General features: G+C 46.1%; 2 protein-coding genes across 2 annotated transcripts in view; one reads left to right on the top strand and one right to left on the bottom strand.

The window, feature by feature from the left end:
* Jcad (junctional cadherin 5 associated) overlaps positions 1–16,507 on the top strand; it is a 73,758-nt gene that overhangs the window by 24,383 nt on the left and 32,868 nt on the right.
* LOC148119747 (uncharacterized) lies at positions 13,446–14,877 on the bottom strand. The gene is made up of 2 exons (XM_087896733.1): positions 14,863–14,877; positions 13,446–14,114 (listed from the first exon to the last, which is right to left on the bottom strand). Exons 1-2 carry the CDS (start codon positions 14,875–14,877, stop codon positions 13,446–13,448), a joined length of 684 nt encoding a protein of 227 aa, XP_087752859.1.

Here is a 16,507-nt window from a genome sequence, read left to right as displayed (position 1 = left end):
TGTCCCACTCCATCTGTGTGTGGTGCTGGGCATGACAGTTACAAGTTGACATAGCTGCACTGCAGCCCTGAGGCTTGGCAGGAAATGGGCTGCACCCACACCTTGTGCCAGGGGAGCTCCCAGGAGCTGAGGAAAATGCAGCCTTATCCTTAATGATTCAATCATAAAAAGTATGGTGATGAAAATTAAACCCCACCTAGCTCTCCTTCCCACCCATCCCATTGGCTGTTTAAAGGACAGAATACAAGACAACCAGCGCTGGCAGGAATGTGGGCGATTGGAACCCCCCAGGGCTGACGGGGCTGTAAAGGGGTGCAGCTGCTTCAGAGAGTTAAACATAGAATTACCATATGATCTAGCAGTTCCACTGCCGGTATATACTGAAAGGAATTGCAGCCGGCACCTTTAAACAGACACTTTCTCAGAGCAAACATGGTGCTTATATAATCGACATAAAACACAATGCCTACGGGAGCGCCAGTCACAATACCCGCCAACACGGGCAGAGAGACTGTGGCTACCAACAGACGAGTGGATGGCTAGGACGACATATTATTTAGCCCTAAAAAGGAATGAGTTACTAACATGAGCTGTGGCAGTACGCCAAACAAGATGCCAAGGCGGAAGCACCTGATCCCACTTGTATGAGGGATGCAGAAGAGGGTGTGAACAGGGCAGGCAGGAGACGGTGGAGCTATGGGTTAATGGACAGAGTTTCTGTTGGGGGAGATGAGAATTTTCTGGAAATGGGCAGAGGTGAGGGCTATGCAGCACCCGTGAGGGTACTGAGCCCAGCACCGTGAGTGTACTTACTGGTGAAATAGTTAAAACAGAATAAAATGGAAAGAATGGACATAGCTAAATTTCCTTTGCCCAGGTCCTTGCCAAGGTTTGAGGTGCCTCAGCTCTGTCTGGAATCTTCCACCCAGAGGGGTCTGCGAGCCAGTCCATACCTGGTCAGGAAGTCTAAGGATGCATCAGGACCTCACAGCAGAGAAGACTAGATATTTGTTTCCGGAACGGGGATCCGCTGAACACTTTAATGTACGCAGCTGGTCAAATGACTTCATAGACTTTAAGTTCATTGCTGCATGAGCCCATTTTTCCGCCTGTCGGGGGCAAGTGAGTTGTGCTAGGCCTGGGCCTCCTGTTCTCCTGGGAGAAATCTTTTAAATGAATAAAACATGCCTGAGCAGTCAGCCTCCACCTCTGCAACCCTTTGTTTTCTTCTGCCCTTGACAGGCGTGATGGCTCTGCTCGCAAGCGGCTCTGTTCCCGTGAAGGCGAGGAGAGCGGGCTGTCAATCAATCCCATCTCACCAGCTTAACTTAGGTTCTAATGATTAGCGATGGCATGCTACCCAGGACTCCACACGGACCCTTGTCCTAGCTGCACACAGACAGACCTTTACAATGTCATGGTTAAATTGGGATGGGGTAACCTAACAGCCCTGACAGTATACATTCCTCACCGGAGAAGGAAGTCCCTCCTGAACATAGCAGGGTGTGGCGACCCACAGCTTTGGAGGTTGACAGATGAAGTTCAGCTTCTGCAGCCAGCAGTTTGCTGGGTGCTGTCCGCAAGCTGTTAGAGCAGCCTGCTGCGGCTCCCACTCTGGTAGGAAAGGACAGACAGCTGTCTGTCGTTACAATGATACATCTGACACAAACTGTGTAAAAAAGGTTTATTTGGGTTCATAGTCTTATTTATTTTTGTTGTTTGTATTGTCTCCGTGGGCCTCACTATGTTGCTCTGGTTGTCCTGGAACTCACTTAGAGACCGGGCTGGCTCAAACTCACAGGTACTGCTCTACCTCTGAGTGCTGAGTGCTGCGATTAAAGGACGGTATCACCACACCTGCCTCATGGTTTGACAGACTCTGGTCCATCATTCTTTTTTCCTCTTGTTTTTAGATCTATGGTGAGATGGCACATCTTGGTGGGAAATGGTGGCAGAGTAGAACACTCATCTAGTAAGCCAGGGCTAAAAAGAAAGGACAGAGACAGGGCTGGGGCCCCTCTGTACTCTTCAGGGAGCCCCACCTCCTCAAGCGTCTACCTCTCCACTCTTCAATGCATGGGCCTGGCCTGAGAGACCCAAATTCTAGTTTGTACCGAATGTTCAAAGAGTCCCTGTTGAACCGTGTTTATAAATTAGAAGTGGAAACGCGCATGCCCAGAAAGCGTCAGGCTAACTCCACTGTCATTCTAGTTAGGAGACTAAAAGCAGTGACAGCATTCGGAGGAAAGTATTGCACTGTATTGAGACGGCTGCAACCACAGCTGGAGGAACACCAGGCTCGCAGTGTGGGCGCCCCTGTTTGCTTCTTCCGAGGGACGTCTTTCTCACTAACAGACCCTCACCAAACACAACCACTCTCACTTCCAATGCATTTTCTTCTTCCTTCTCATGCCAGGTTCGTCCTGAGCTGCTCTCTAAGCTGACAGCATGATCCACACAGGATGGCACCAACTTGTATCTGGTATATGGTGTTTCACACAGATGTTGGCTTTACTTCATATGGGGATTTTTGTCCAGAATGAATTGTAGGCTCCCAGTGTGGGCTCAGAGTAGGGCTATGGATGAAGATCTGAAAATGAAGGTGCCTGGTAATCGAGCCTGTGAGGAGTTCACACAGAAGGGTTTCTTCCTGGCAGCCATGGCATCAGCTCTACATTACCAAGGGACACTTACTTCAGAGGTCAGAACACCCCAACCCTTCCTCTTCTACATGCCAAGGCCTTTTCCTCATAAAGAAGATAATGTTTCCTAGCAGTCTATATAGAGATAAAAGAAGGTTTGGGGTGTAGCTTTAGGGTAGAACACATTCTACGCATGGATGAAGTCTTGGGTTAAATTCCTTACAGAGCTAGAGAGAAGGGGGAAAAGACAGTAAAGTTTGTTCTTCCCATGATCCCCTACAGATGAGAGAATAGCGTTGAAAAGTGTCATTTATTCACTAGAGAGCGGCAGTTCACTTCCTTCAGCACTGTGCTGGGACATGTCAGGTGCTTCCCTGTTCTGGCTCTTTGTCCTTAGCCCTGGGAAGATGCTACATAAAGATGGCCATGCTTAGGGCATATCGGCTCGGTACTGAGGGACTCTGTGTAATGTCTGTGGTTTGTTGTTGCATAGGGAAAATGAGGCTCAAACATCTAAACTGATTTGTCTAAAGACCAACAGTAAATGCCAACATTGCAACCCAAAGCAAAATGAATGGCTCCAGAGTCTCCACGCTTCTCCTGCAGGGGATGTCAGCAGAGGTGTCTGACTATAGGGAAAGTGGAAAGCACTTTACTGGAGCACTCAGATCCTCAGGTGGGACAGCCGGGGTGCAGGGTTTGAGGAGCAACTGCTGAGGTCACAAACTGTGAGTTACGTGTATATCAGAATTTTAGAACTCAAATATAGTTTTGTAAGCCTTTAGTACACAGCTAGTCACCACTATTACTTTTGCCAAATAATCCCTACATTTACTGATCCATTTTTAGTAGTTTGACTATGGCACTGCCAGGCTCTCTTTTATTCTTTTAAACATTATTTGTTGATATTTTCATATATTTAAATAAACAGATCATATTCACCCCACTGACACCTCTTATCTACCCCCCACTCCCTCTAAATCCCTTCTTCTCCCTAGGAAACTACTCTACTTTCTTGCCCCCGCCCCAAGTAACCGACTGAGCTTAGCTGTGGCTACTGGCAGGAGCATGAATGTAAGATGTCTGTTACTTCACAGACAACTCACAACGGCTGACCCACTCAAGAAAAACCACTTCTCTTTCCCAGCAGCCACCATTTGCCAAGGGCTCCTTATTTGGGGTGGGGTCTCATGAGCCCTTCCCAGGACCTTTCTCAGTGGCTTAACTTGCAAAGGCAGGATGTCATGGGTCTCATGCTTTTAGGATGTTCAGGCTGGACAGCAAGGGAGGTCTTGTGCTTTGGAGAACATTTGCAGGGCACACGTGCTTGTGTCAAATCTTACGGCAAAAGTGTCTGTGGCGGCAGGGACACAAGATGGAGCACAGTACTGAAAAGTGGGAAGGCTAAATGCTTAAGTCTTATTGAAGAACAGTGGTCATTAACTGCAAAGTTAAAGATGTTTTATGATATTTCTTTTAAACGCTGGATAGGGTAGACACTTTTAATACCAGTGGCAGATTATCTGCCTTTATGAAAAAAAAGAAATTTTGTTTTCACAAAGCAGTAAAGTTAGTGTTTGTGGGATTCCTTTAGTTGTGTTTATTTCAGTGTCTAAAGTTACATGTAAGAGCTGACCTGTTTTGGATCAGCAAAATAGCTCAGCAGGTAAAGGTACTTGCTGCACAGCCTTGAAAACTTGATTTGGTCCCTGGGCCCTATATGGTGGAAGGAAAGCACTGACCTCCCCAGGCTGTCCTCTCACCTACGTATATGTGTCATGGCACATAATCTATACCCACACCCACAGTAAATAAATAAATGTAAATTAAAAACTTTCAGGGAAGGAAAATAAATCTGGATTTTAATTTTTGCTACTATTATTATTGTTGCTGGAAAGGGAACCCAAGGCTATACGGTAGCAGCAAAAATTAGTAACTAGGAAATTCATTATACTTTAAGTCAACCTTTAAAATATAAAACCCAAAGGCTTCTGGAACCCTTATCTATCTCAGGGCCATGTATACCTCCAACACACATGTTTTTTAAAATAATAGATAAGTCTTTAAAATATAAAATTCATGATAACCTCAAACTTAGATGAGCCCACTGACTAAATACAGCGGGACCACCCACAGAAAAGGTATCTGTTTGGCTGTGCTACGTCCAAGGTCACGTCCTATGATGGCTTCACAGTCTGGTGCCTCGCAAGGGGAAGAGAGGTGGCACTGGGTTTAAGACCACATCTGTGGCTCATTAGTTATGGTAAACTCTAGGTATTTGGTGGTTTCAGCAAAAGTCCTAATTCACATTCCAGGCATCAAAAACTTTAGGGAAGGCTCTAAAACTTCATAGACCAAAGAATGAATGTACACATCGGTCAGGGTAAAGCAAGAAGTGCTGGCAGCTCTCCCTGACTGGGAATTGCTCTCAAAGCATCCCTTCAGGAAGTTGCTACAGGTATCTATGTCCAGATGAAGGCTGAGTGCAGAGAGGAGGCACCCAGTAGGAGCTTATCAGTTGCTGATTGGGAAGAATGCAGCCAGTGGTCAGGAAGAGGGAGGGGTACATGGCAAAGGATACATTGCCACAGCTAGCAGGAACTCAAAGATATAGTTTCTGCTAAAAAAAAAAAAGACTGTTACTTTTAATTCAACAGTGAGAGTAGTTTTGAAATTTAATTTATCACTCTTGCCCAGTCATATTCCATATGAATAAGCTACCTTTCTACAAACTGCCAATCATCTCTTATTCATGCAGTGTTTTCTTTAGAAAATGTGATTTGTTGTTGTTATTTTAAACAGAACACTGGCATGTGGTCTGCTTGATATACAGAGCACCCAGGCTCACAAAAAGCTAAGAAGACATTTGACTGGCTTAAAGCAGAACACAACTCCACAGATTTGCTTAAATTTATTTTTATTTTAAATTATATGTCTGTGTGTGGGTACATGCACATGACTGCAGGTTCCCACAGAGTCCAGGGGTGCCACTGCCCTGGGAGCTGGAGTTACAGGTGGTTGTGAGCCCTTTGATGTGTGTGCTTGGAATTGAACTTGGGTCCTCTGAAAGAGCAGTATATGTGCTTAACCACTGAGCTATCTCTCTAGCTCCTCACCAGCCTCTGCCACCACCACCAAAGATTTAAAGTGAGTGGACAAAGAATTCAAAATCTAAACATTTCTGAAAGTGCTGGTTATTTGGGGGCTTTTGCTTGAGTAACCTGGTTAGTGGCTAGGTATACCCTAAGAACGTTTGTTATTGTTTTTTATTTACCTGCTTATTTTAGTTGTTTTCCCCTGCTTTTATACTGGGGATTGAACCCAGGGCCTCACACAGCAGTCATGTACTCTTATACTTCGGCCCTGGGGCCGAATATTATGAAGGTGACTGATGTCGATACCAAGAGGTTAATGTCACAGAAAGAAAGGATTCAGGTGACAAGCAGAGTGAGTCATGCAGGGTCATGGGGGAAACTCTGGGTCAGTTAGGATGTAGAGTTCTGGGGGATGACCTCATCATCAACCTTTATTGGGGCTTCCTCCTAAGAGGCCCTTCCAGGCAGGGCACGACTCCTGGATGGCTTGTCAGCTCCATTTCAGAGAGATTTGTCACTGACTTAGTTACCTGAGCTGTCTGACACCTGACCAGCTGGATTTACTGCAGAGAAATCCTTGGCCAGGCAGAGGTGCAGGACAGAACAAGACGTGGTTCGGAGTTTGGGTACCAATCAACCACAGGCAAATGTAACCAACTTTGTGCTTTTGGTTTGATCTGTGACTAATGGCTGCCAAATAGATACAGACCCAAACACAAGTACAGAGGATTTAAAGAACTTTCCTTTCTTCAGAGAACCCAGATTTTAACATCTGAGCCAGGCATTTATGACAATTAAGAAAATCCGGGACTAGGTTAAAATGCTTCCAGGAAAAGCCCAAGGACTGGAGTGTGGCTCTCCAGAAACACACAGAAGTGCCCAGTGGGCATGGCAGCTCACTTGTAATTCTGACAACCCAGACAGGGACTCCCCAGAGCAAGCCGGCTAGTAAAACTAGCTAAAAGGTAAGCCCAGGGTTTGACCGAGACACTCCTGCTTCAACAAATAAGATGGAAGAGTCATCAAGAATGACTTCCAACTTCAACCTCAATCAATTGCCATAACAAAATCACAACCAAAGCAACTTGGGTAGAAGGCGCTCATTTGAGCATATGCTTTATAGACCACCACGGAGGGAAGCCAGGGCAGTGACTGTCCAGGCATGGTACCACCTGCAGTGGGCTGGGCCCTCCCACATCAATCATTAATCAATATAATGCCCTACAGACTTGCCTATAGGCAATCTGATGGAGGCATTTTTCTCAGTTGAGGTTACTCTTCCCAGATATGTCTAAGTTTGTGTCAAGTTGACAAAAACCATCCAGCACACTCAGGTCTCCATATGCAAACACGCATACATGTGCACACGCACCATCACATATGTGGCCACACATATGCATACACATGCATTCACACAAAAAATGGGAAAGAAATTTAAAAAGGATAATCAAAAGTGGTTATGCTGAAATGCTAGTGGCTTGTTATGCTTGGACCTTAAATATGCCTCAAAGGCTCATGTGTTAAAGAATTGGCCACCAGCCAATGGTGCTGTTGGGACAAGGTAAAACCTTTGGCAGGTAAGGCCTGGGAGAAAAAAAAGTTGGGATATTGTCTTAGTAAGATTTCTATTGCTGTAAAGAGACACCATGACCATGGCCACTCTTATAAAGGAAAACATTTAGTTGGGGCTGGCTTTTGGAGGTTTAGTCCACTGTCTTTATAGCAGCATGCAGGCAGACTTGAGACTGGAGAAAAAGCTGAGCGTTCTATATCTTGATCCACAGGCAGAAGAAGCAACTCTATGCCACACGAAGCATAGCTTGTGCAAAGGAGACCTCAAAGTCCACTCCCACAGTGACACACTTCCTCCAGCAAGGCCACACCTCCTAATAGCACAACTCCCTATGGGGGCCGTTTTCTTTCCAACCACCACAGTCATTAAGCGCAGGACTTTGTGGGGGATATTTAGGCCTGACCTCTCCTCTCTCTTTTGACCTCTAGTGTCCATGAAGAGGTTAGGTTTGCTTCTGGATGAACAGGTCTCCACGATATTCTATGTTACTAAGGGTTAAGGAGCAACGGAACCAGTGGATCATGAGTTGAAACCACGGCAGAGGAAAACTTTCTTGTGTGTAAGGTGATTGTCGTGGGTGGTTTCATAATAGTGGTGGAAAAAAAAACTGGTTCATACACAGCTCTAATAAAATGCCATAGAAGGTTTTGAGGGGAAGGAAGGTAAGTATGGGATAAAGGTTTCTTCTGAGAGATTATCTCCTTTCCAACACAAATAGAATAATTACTTCAAAATCAAGCGACCCTGTAAGCATTCTACCCTCATGAATACGGAAAGAATGAGTCTGGCCAATGAGAAAGACTAAAGGAAAAGTGTTGTGGGGATTCATTCAACCAATAGCCTTTTGGATACCAGCCCGTTAGGACGTGGTCTGAGGTATCATAAGTGCAGACAGAAAGCCTGTGCTGGCTTGGTTGGTGGTCAGAGTTCTGTTTGCTGTTTCTAGCAGTCACAGAGGACCATGGCTCTTTACCCTTATTGTGAGTTTTTCCCCCAAATTAATAAATAGTTGTTATCTTTTATTCCAGGCTCTTGTGGATCTCAATTACGTCAACAGAAAAGTAATTCCTACTGCCTCTCTCCACCTTAATGTCATTTTGTCTTGCTTTATGTCACAGCTTTAACAAAATCAATCTCATATTCTCTTATTAGCATAAGCTTTTATTTTATTTTATTTTTGACATTGAGTCTCATGCAGCCCAGAATGGCCTCAAATTCAGTATGTGGCAAAAACTAGCCCCAGGATAACCTTGAACTTCTAACCTTCCAGTCTCCACATCTAGGGTTACAAGTAAGCCTCCTCACCAAGTTGCATGCAGGGCTGGAGATGGAATCTGGGGTAAGTTCTCTGTGAACAGAACAGCATTCCCAAACCTGGGGCTTTCCTTCTGTAATATTTGATAAACAGCTTATTTTTGTTTGTTTGCAGTACTGGGGCCACAAGAATATTAAGTAGGTATTTCACCTCTGCACCACCACCCCTTCAGTTGTCACATAATTCCTGTTTTAATTTTACTTACATTTGTGTGTGTGTGTGTGTGTGTGCATGTGTGTGTGCAGGTGCATGCCATAGTGTATAAATTGAGATCAGAGGACAACTTACTGAAGTCGGTTCACTCCTTCCACTATTTGAGTTCTAGGATCAGAACCAGGTTGTCAAGATTGACAGCAGGAACCTCACCTACTGAGTCATCTTGCAGACTCCCACATATTTCCCATTTCAAAAATAAAGTCACATGGAGTTAAAAAGTACTGAACTAATTTTTATTGATTCTTGATTGACTGGTGTTAGACAGGAAAGAGGGAGCCTGAGGTCCGTTCTACTGTTGGTCATACCTCTGTCTGCTAAAATCTACCCTGGCATCTCTCTGTCCTAGGGAGACACCAGCCAGACACAACCATTCCCAGGAGAGACCAGCACTCAAGAGTTTTCCTTGAGCGTCTGGCAAGGCATGACTGAATGCAGGCCAGGGTGCTTGGACTGTCGTCCCCACCACCAGCAAAGAGCAGCTCAGCCGTGGTGAGAGCTGACACAGTCTGGGAGATGGGGAGTAGCTGTTCTTCCATGTAGCCCTAGACGGGAACAATCTGACATCTAGATAGCCAGTAATTAAAAATGGCTTTTCTCCTCCTGCACTAACCATGTGGATTTTTTAAGTGTAATTAAAAAGTGTTTACCTTTCCTTAGTCCCAAAGTTTGTGAAATATATTTCAGTGTTAAGTCTAATCCATCGTGGAAGACAGTGCTGTGGACTCTGCTTGTTCGTACAGTGACGCCAACAGCTACTGCATTCCTAGTGTATGTTAAATGCCAATCATTCTATACTCTCAGCACGGGCTATTTCTATTTGGTTGGAAATGTCACCCCAGCACCACACATCCATATATCCCAAGAGTCTGGAATGTTCAGGTGGAAGTTCCATCCCAAGTCTTCTCCCCTGGGAGTTGCCTCAGTTCAGACTCCACCCCTGAGAAAGCCTGCCAAACAATGACCCCTCACCACTCCCACTGGGTATTTAAGCTGCACCCTGGAGAATAATCACATGGTTTTCCAGTCTTCTTCCCTGGCTCTTCTCAGGGGAGGGGGGACTGGAAAGTCACCCGGGAGCGTTGCTATCCATTAAACCTGGGCTTTTTCTAAATTGGTTTGATTTGATCTAATTCGGATTATTGCATCGGTGGAGAGGTTTATCAGGATGCAGAAACTTTTCAGTTTCCCGCACATTTTCTTTTGGCTCTGCACATTGGACCTGGGTACTCTACCCATGGTACACATTTCCAGTTTTTGTACATTTTCTTTCTGGCTCTTCACATTGAACCTAGGAACTCTACACATGGTACGTATTTCCAGTTTTTGTGCTTGATCTCTTGTCTCTCAAAGTTTGCTGTGTTCAGGAATGGTCTGGACATTTGAAGGGCAGATTTCAGAAACTCACACTCACAATGAGAACTCTGATCATGTCGTTTGTTAATAAAGCCAGGAAGCTACTAGCCAAACTCTTTCCGTGGCTCCTGGACTAGAGAACACTTCAGGAAAATTGATGTCTAGTTTATAGCAAACTAACAAGGGAGTCCAGCGTCTGAATGGCTGGAACATGTATCAATATCTAATCAAGCGTTATGGCACTGTTGACACAACGCCCTTTCTTTTCTGTACATAGCCACCGTTGCCCTTCCACAACAAGTCAACAAGCAGGAAACAAGTTTTTATCAAGAACATTCATCATTTTAAAACAAAGATGACAAATGGGAATGTTTTACAGACTAAAGGCGAAAAAAAAATCAGAGACTATCTAAATTAACCAAAGGACGCTTTGTGGTCTTTGGAGAAGAATCTGCAGGAAGGGTGCACATGGGTTGCTCTAGAGCCTTGAAAAGGCATCAAGTTAAAGCCAGGGCTTCGTCTTTTTTATCTTAATTTCCTTAAGCAGATTCTTAAGTATTCTTTCCCTAGTCCTTTGCACATCTGCCCCATGACTCAATAATCTAAGTTCCTTCCTGAGTCTGTGGAATCTCTTGTCCAGGATTCAGAGGAAGGTGGGGACATTGAGCATCCGGGCTGGGACCCGGCATGTCCTCTCCAGCTTATGTTTCTAACATTATTGTGACTAAAGTTGTTTTCCACCATATTCCATACTTTACAATATATAACCAATGGGTATTTTCCCCGTGATTTGAGCCTTCAACATCAGTGGATGAGAGGAGAAGAACTGGAGATTTCTGGAGAGTGCATAGCAACTGTGAGCCTGGGAGGTTGGAGAAGGCTTTCTATTCCTCTATGGTCAAATTACAATATATACAGGTGTTTTCTGTATTGCCACAGCCTGCCTTATGAAGAAATGTTCTCTAATATGAAACCATAATCATAAACACATGTGTATGCATATAAATGTGCATATCAAGTAGACTGCATGCATATATGCTTACTTTTATAAATGTTTTCACAGACTGTTTACATTTTACTTACGTATTTATGTGTTTATTTATCTTTGTAACAGGATCTTGTTATGTAGCAGGCTGACATGAACTTGTCATCCTCCTGTCTCAGCCTCCTGAGTGCTGGTGTGCAGGCTCTAGATCATTACTGATGCCTTCACACATGTCTGCACAGTGGTGACAGGTGTCTGACAAAGTGGCTTTCCCCACTACCTTTCACATTCACCTGTCTTCTTACACCTGCTGTCCATGTAATCACGTTCATCTGTTCATTTGACCCTTGCTTTCCAGTCTCAGATCGTCACAATCTTCCCACCTCTGTTCCTGACCCTCCCCCTGCAGTTCCACCCCCCACCCGTGCTACTACTGTCTCCCTTCCTAATAGTTTGCCTTCTGTTTCTTGCGTGAAACACAACCTTAGATATTGCTAAAACACACTGGAGCCAGGCACGTGCTACACTAATCCTGAACAAAGGGGAGACCCAATACTTAGATAGGGGTCGAGGAGGGTCAAGGAAACACAAAAATTCTCGAAATTGTGAAGTTGCCTTCTTTTGAATGGAAGAATTTCAGTATCACTCCTTTTCCTGATTAATTCTGTCTTGCCTATTTTTTTTTTGCTAAAACATTATTATTTCTTCTTTCTTGGCCCAGCCTCTTAGTATCCCATCAGTGTAGCTTCTGCTGAAGCTGGATGGCATCCTAGTTTCATTATGGAACGTTGGTGGGGTTGATCCTGAAACTCCACAACATGACATTGTTCTGTGGGCAGACACATTTTAGTCTCAGTTCAATAGCTGATTGCAGGAATGCTTGGCTGCCTGTGGGTAGGCATACAAGTACACAGATACATGCAGTCTATGGAAATAAAGTCTGTGTGATTGTATGCTTAGAAAAGAGGTACTTATGGGTATCCTCAAAGGCTAATCTTGGTTGTCAACTTGACTATATGTGGAATTAACTAAAACTCAAGCAGCTGGGCACACCTGAGCGGGATTCTTCTCGGTTGGATCACTTTAGGACAGAAGGCCCACCCTGAATCTGCACACAACTTCTGATAGTGGGCTGAATGAGGACACGGAAGGAGGAGGGTTCTGCACTTTGTGTGCTTTCCTCCCTCTCTCTGGACAGTTCTCTGTTCTGTCCTTGATCTATTTCTTCGCTGGTGTTAGAACCCACTTCTTCAGGATTCCAGTGCAGACCAGAAATTTAACTGGTGAGGACCTCCCTGGGACTCCGTCTTCACAGTGCGGCTGTTGAGACATCCAGTTTTCACCAGAACCTTTCAGTCAGGAGACAGTCATTGTTGGACTGCTTGGGTCACAGCATGAAAGAAACCAAATATATATTTATGGAACTTTTTAGATTCCTTTAGAGGGTTATCAGGTACCTTTACAGAACCCTGACTAATGCAGTGTCCCACAACAAAAGTTTATTTGTTCAATGAGTTGGCAGTGGCATATACCACCGAAAAAACCCATCCCTGTGTGATGGCTTTAGAAAGACGTGACACCACAGTGGTCCTTTACCTTGGTGTCTCTGGGTTAGCCGATGTTCCTGAACTCTTTCCAACTCCTCAGCAAAGTTTGCCATTTTATGTCCTCTTTGTGCCCTACAGAGCCTGAACATCAGCACGTCTGTACAGCAGTTTGAGCTCTCTGTCCTGCTGTTGCAAGAGTGAAAAGGGGGGCCAGGCTGGTGTCAGGAGTGTTCAGTGGGGGCTGACTTATCCTGCCGAGCACCTTCTATGTCCACACCCTGCACATGGCAAATATTTCCCTACACACACTACCCCCATCCTTGCCCTCCTCACCTCCCCCAGGAGAGGATGGAACAGTGGAGCTCCACCGCTCCTAGTTTGTAAAAGACTAGTCTGCTGTCTTATCACTGCTTTCCGCCATCGTGCCGTTGTGTGTGTGTGTAGACGGCACTCACGTCTGTGCTTTATGTATTTGTGTATTCATGTGTGTTGATGGGTATCTGTGTGTGGCTGTATAAGAATGTGTACATCAGTGTCTGGCTGAATATAAGTGTATATGTGTTCTTGTGTATCGGAGTGTGTGTGTGTGTGTGTGTGTGTGTGTGTGTGTGTACATTTTCCTAGGGTTGACATGGTCCAAACACAAGTGACAGGAAAAGAGGGGTAAGAATGGGCAGTCATATGCAGGCTGCTCTGTTCTCTAACTCTGTCTCTGAAGCTCAGGCAGCCTGGGTCCAGGTGCAGCCCTCTCCCCAGAAGCCTGTTCTCTCCCAGGACCCAGCAGGGTCGGGCGGTGGGCGGGGCGTTGCGGGGCGGTGGGCGGAGCGATGTGGGGCGGCGGGCGGGGCATGCGACTGTGCTCCGAGCATGCTCCGCCGGGTAGTAGCAGGCGGGGCGGCTCGTGCTGGTCCCCGGCCGGCCGAAGCGGCAGCGGCTGCGGAGCGGGACAGTATGCGGGGACCGCTCGGTAAGTCCTGGCAGCTGTGCGTTCGGCTCACTCCCCTGGCTTCCCACGGGCCCCACCTCAGCCTCCCGCGCGAGCCCCCAACTTCTCTAGCCCGGACATTGTTGGGTCCCTGCCTCGGCGTGAAGGGACGCCCTCGCCGCGGGTGGCAGCCCGGCCCCAAGTCCCGCGGACTGAGGTCCCCGTTCAGGTGCCCGGCGCGGGGAGGAGGCCGGGCTGGCGTTGGCTCTCGTGGGCGCGGGTCTCTCGTGGGCCCCTTCCTCGTCCCGTACCGCGACCTGGCGGACCCTCCATCCCAGGACTGACAGCCCCGGTTCCCACGACGCCCTGGCCCGCGGGACCGGCAGTGGGACGTCGGGAGTGGCCGCGCCCGCTCGGGTTCCCACCCGGCCCCGCCACCCGCCGGGGAGTGGCTGGCAATCCGCTAAGCGGCTCAACGGGACTGAGCCGCCCGCGTCCCCACGCCCAGACCAGCCAGCCACAGTCTCCTCGCCCCCCCCCCCGGCCCCGTACCATCCCGCTCCCCCCGCAGCCGGTGACCCGGGACTCTGGCCTCCACGCATCCCCCCCCACCCCACTCCCGCCTCCAGTCTCTGGCCGAAGAGGCTGAGATCCTCGGGTTCTAGGGAGGAAAATATCTAGCGGGGGAACTTCAGCCAGCTCAGCCTGGCCGTGCCCCAGCCGGGTCTCATCTGTGCTCCGCTGTGGTCTCTCTGCCCAAGTCTGCCTGACTGGACCACACAACTTCCAGGCTTTTCCTGTCCCGGACAGTTAATCTGTTTCTCCTACAGATTCGTGTTTTCTTTCTTTGGAATTTTGTCTTTTCAGACTCGGAAAGGAAAGATATCTAGGGATTGGGAGTGAGCTTTAGAAGATGGGAGGAGCCCTGAGAGGGAGGTGAGTGGTGGGATTCTGGTATCCTGAAACGCTTTGCATAAAGGATAGAAAAGATAGAGTAGAGTATATTCAGCCCAAGTAACTAAAACTCAGGGAACCAGTCTTTTGTCATGTGAACCGAGACCATCTAATATAACAGGAACACCTACAGAAAGGACTTTGGGAGTCCTGTGGAGGTTTCTTTTCATGGGAGTTGTGTTGAACTTTTTCTATAAAATTGGGAGTTTGAAATTTTTCTTTGGTTTTTCCACAATGTTCTGTATCTTTGGACGTACCTTGATCTTCCTCATCGCTTGGGCAAACTTCCTGAAGGTCTCTCCCGGCTACGCTGGGCAGACCACAGAGGGGCAAACTTTCACTCCTACTGCAGTGGGCAAGCAAATATTTGTTAAACAGAGGCCTTTAATCTGTGGGACCTTCCTGCTGCAAACCCTCTGCTGCCAAGACTGGGAGGTGAGGGTCCAGAGGGCGCAAGGGACTTAGGGAGATAGGCTAGTGGAGGAACTCAGTTGTAGGGAGAGGAAAGTTTGTTTTTCCAACCTCTTGGAGCATTGGCCGTGCCTGAGCAGCCCCTAGCTCTGGAGGACTTGACAGGCTCATCCGAGTTATCTGGTAACTCATCTGAGAGGTCATGGCTCCCAGAGGCCTGCTGGATATTGTTCCCTCACTAGGAAAGGTTAACTAGCAAAGATATGCAAAGAAAATAGATAATGGGTCAATTTTTCAGTTTTTTAAAAAAAGCAAATCTGAAAAGATACTAGAAATCTACTTTGTGGCATGCAATTTAAAAGTAAACCCCGTCTTTACTATTAGCACCAAAGCCCAGGAGTTAGTGGCTCCTGCAGGTCCCCTGTCCTTTGGAAGAACAGCAAACAGGGAGCATGGTCGGAGGCCAGTTTCTGCGTTAATGAGCTTGGCGAGACTTGATGGTAATTAATCTGGAGAGTTCAGAACATAGTGTTGGGCTGAAACGATTGTTCTGTTGTGGGCTTTACTTGATAAGCCAAGACTTTATCTCTGAAGCTCCCCCTCCCCCAGACTGTGGCCAAACCCTTGCTGCAGTTTCTCTTGGTTGTAACAGATGTTAGTTTTCACCTCTTGGGTGGGAAGGGTTATCTTCCTAGTGGAGCCTTGGCTTCCAGAGCCTGGCTAGCGTGATGAATGCTGGGAGATACGAGTTTCTTAAAGCCAGGGAAAGGAAGACACACCTTCTGACTCTACTACATACTTTAAACACAGCCCCCACCCCCCTTTTTTTTTATTAATTTGTGTTTGGAGGATCTTATTTAAAATGTATTTATTACTTTTACTTTCTATAACTATATTTCCTGACGATTTTTAGAGGATGTGATTTAGATACACAAAGATTTATTGTCTGACCTATTCTTGGGAGTCTTTGGCTGTGGTTGGCTCTGCCTTTATAGCATAACCGATGAAGATTGGCTCTTCTGCACGGTCACACTGCTATAAGCAGGCCCTAAGGTACTCGTTGAAGAAGTCAAGAAAAAAGAATGGAAGCGAGCATATTCTGGGGGAGGCGGGGCATCAGTGGCTCCATTGTCACCACGAGGTCACAGGAACCTTTTCTTTCTTTTACCAAATCACTTAATTTTGTAATGTTTACTTTTGAAATAACTTCATGACTTTTATAATTAGTAAGTAAAAATTACATGAAATAATTCGAGCCTTCACATTTTTATAAAATGTTGACTTTTTATTCTAAAGGTATTTTAAATTTTAAAAAAGTAATAATAATAATAAGTATAATAGAAGCTTGTCCTGGGACAGTTGGCTTATGATAATGGGATAAAATTAGAAAGTTTCAAACTATTGCAGATTTTGCATTCCCTCCTCAAACAGAATATTAAAAAGAAAAATCTTACTTGGTTTTTATCTTTTCTTAATAACTTGTAATCTTAC

The sequence above is a fragment of the Myodes glareolus genome, chromosome 14 (genome assembly GCF_982192425.1).
Source record: "Myodes glareolus chromosome 14, mMyoGla1.1, whole genome shotgun sequence".
NCBI classification, from domain to species: domain Eukaryota; kingdom Metazoa; phylum Chordata; class Mammalia; order Rodentia; family Cricetidae; genus Myodes; species Myodes glareolus.
The sequence above is the reverse complement of the archived record's forward strand: the minus strand, read 5'-3'. Positions and strand labels throughout refer to the sequence as shown.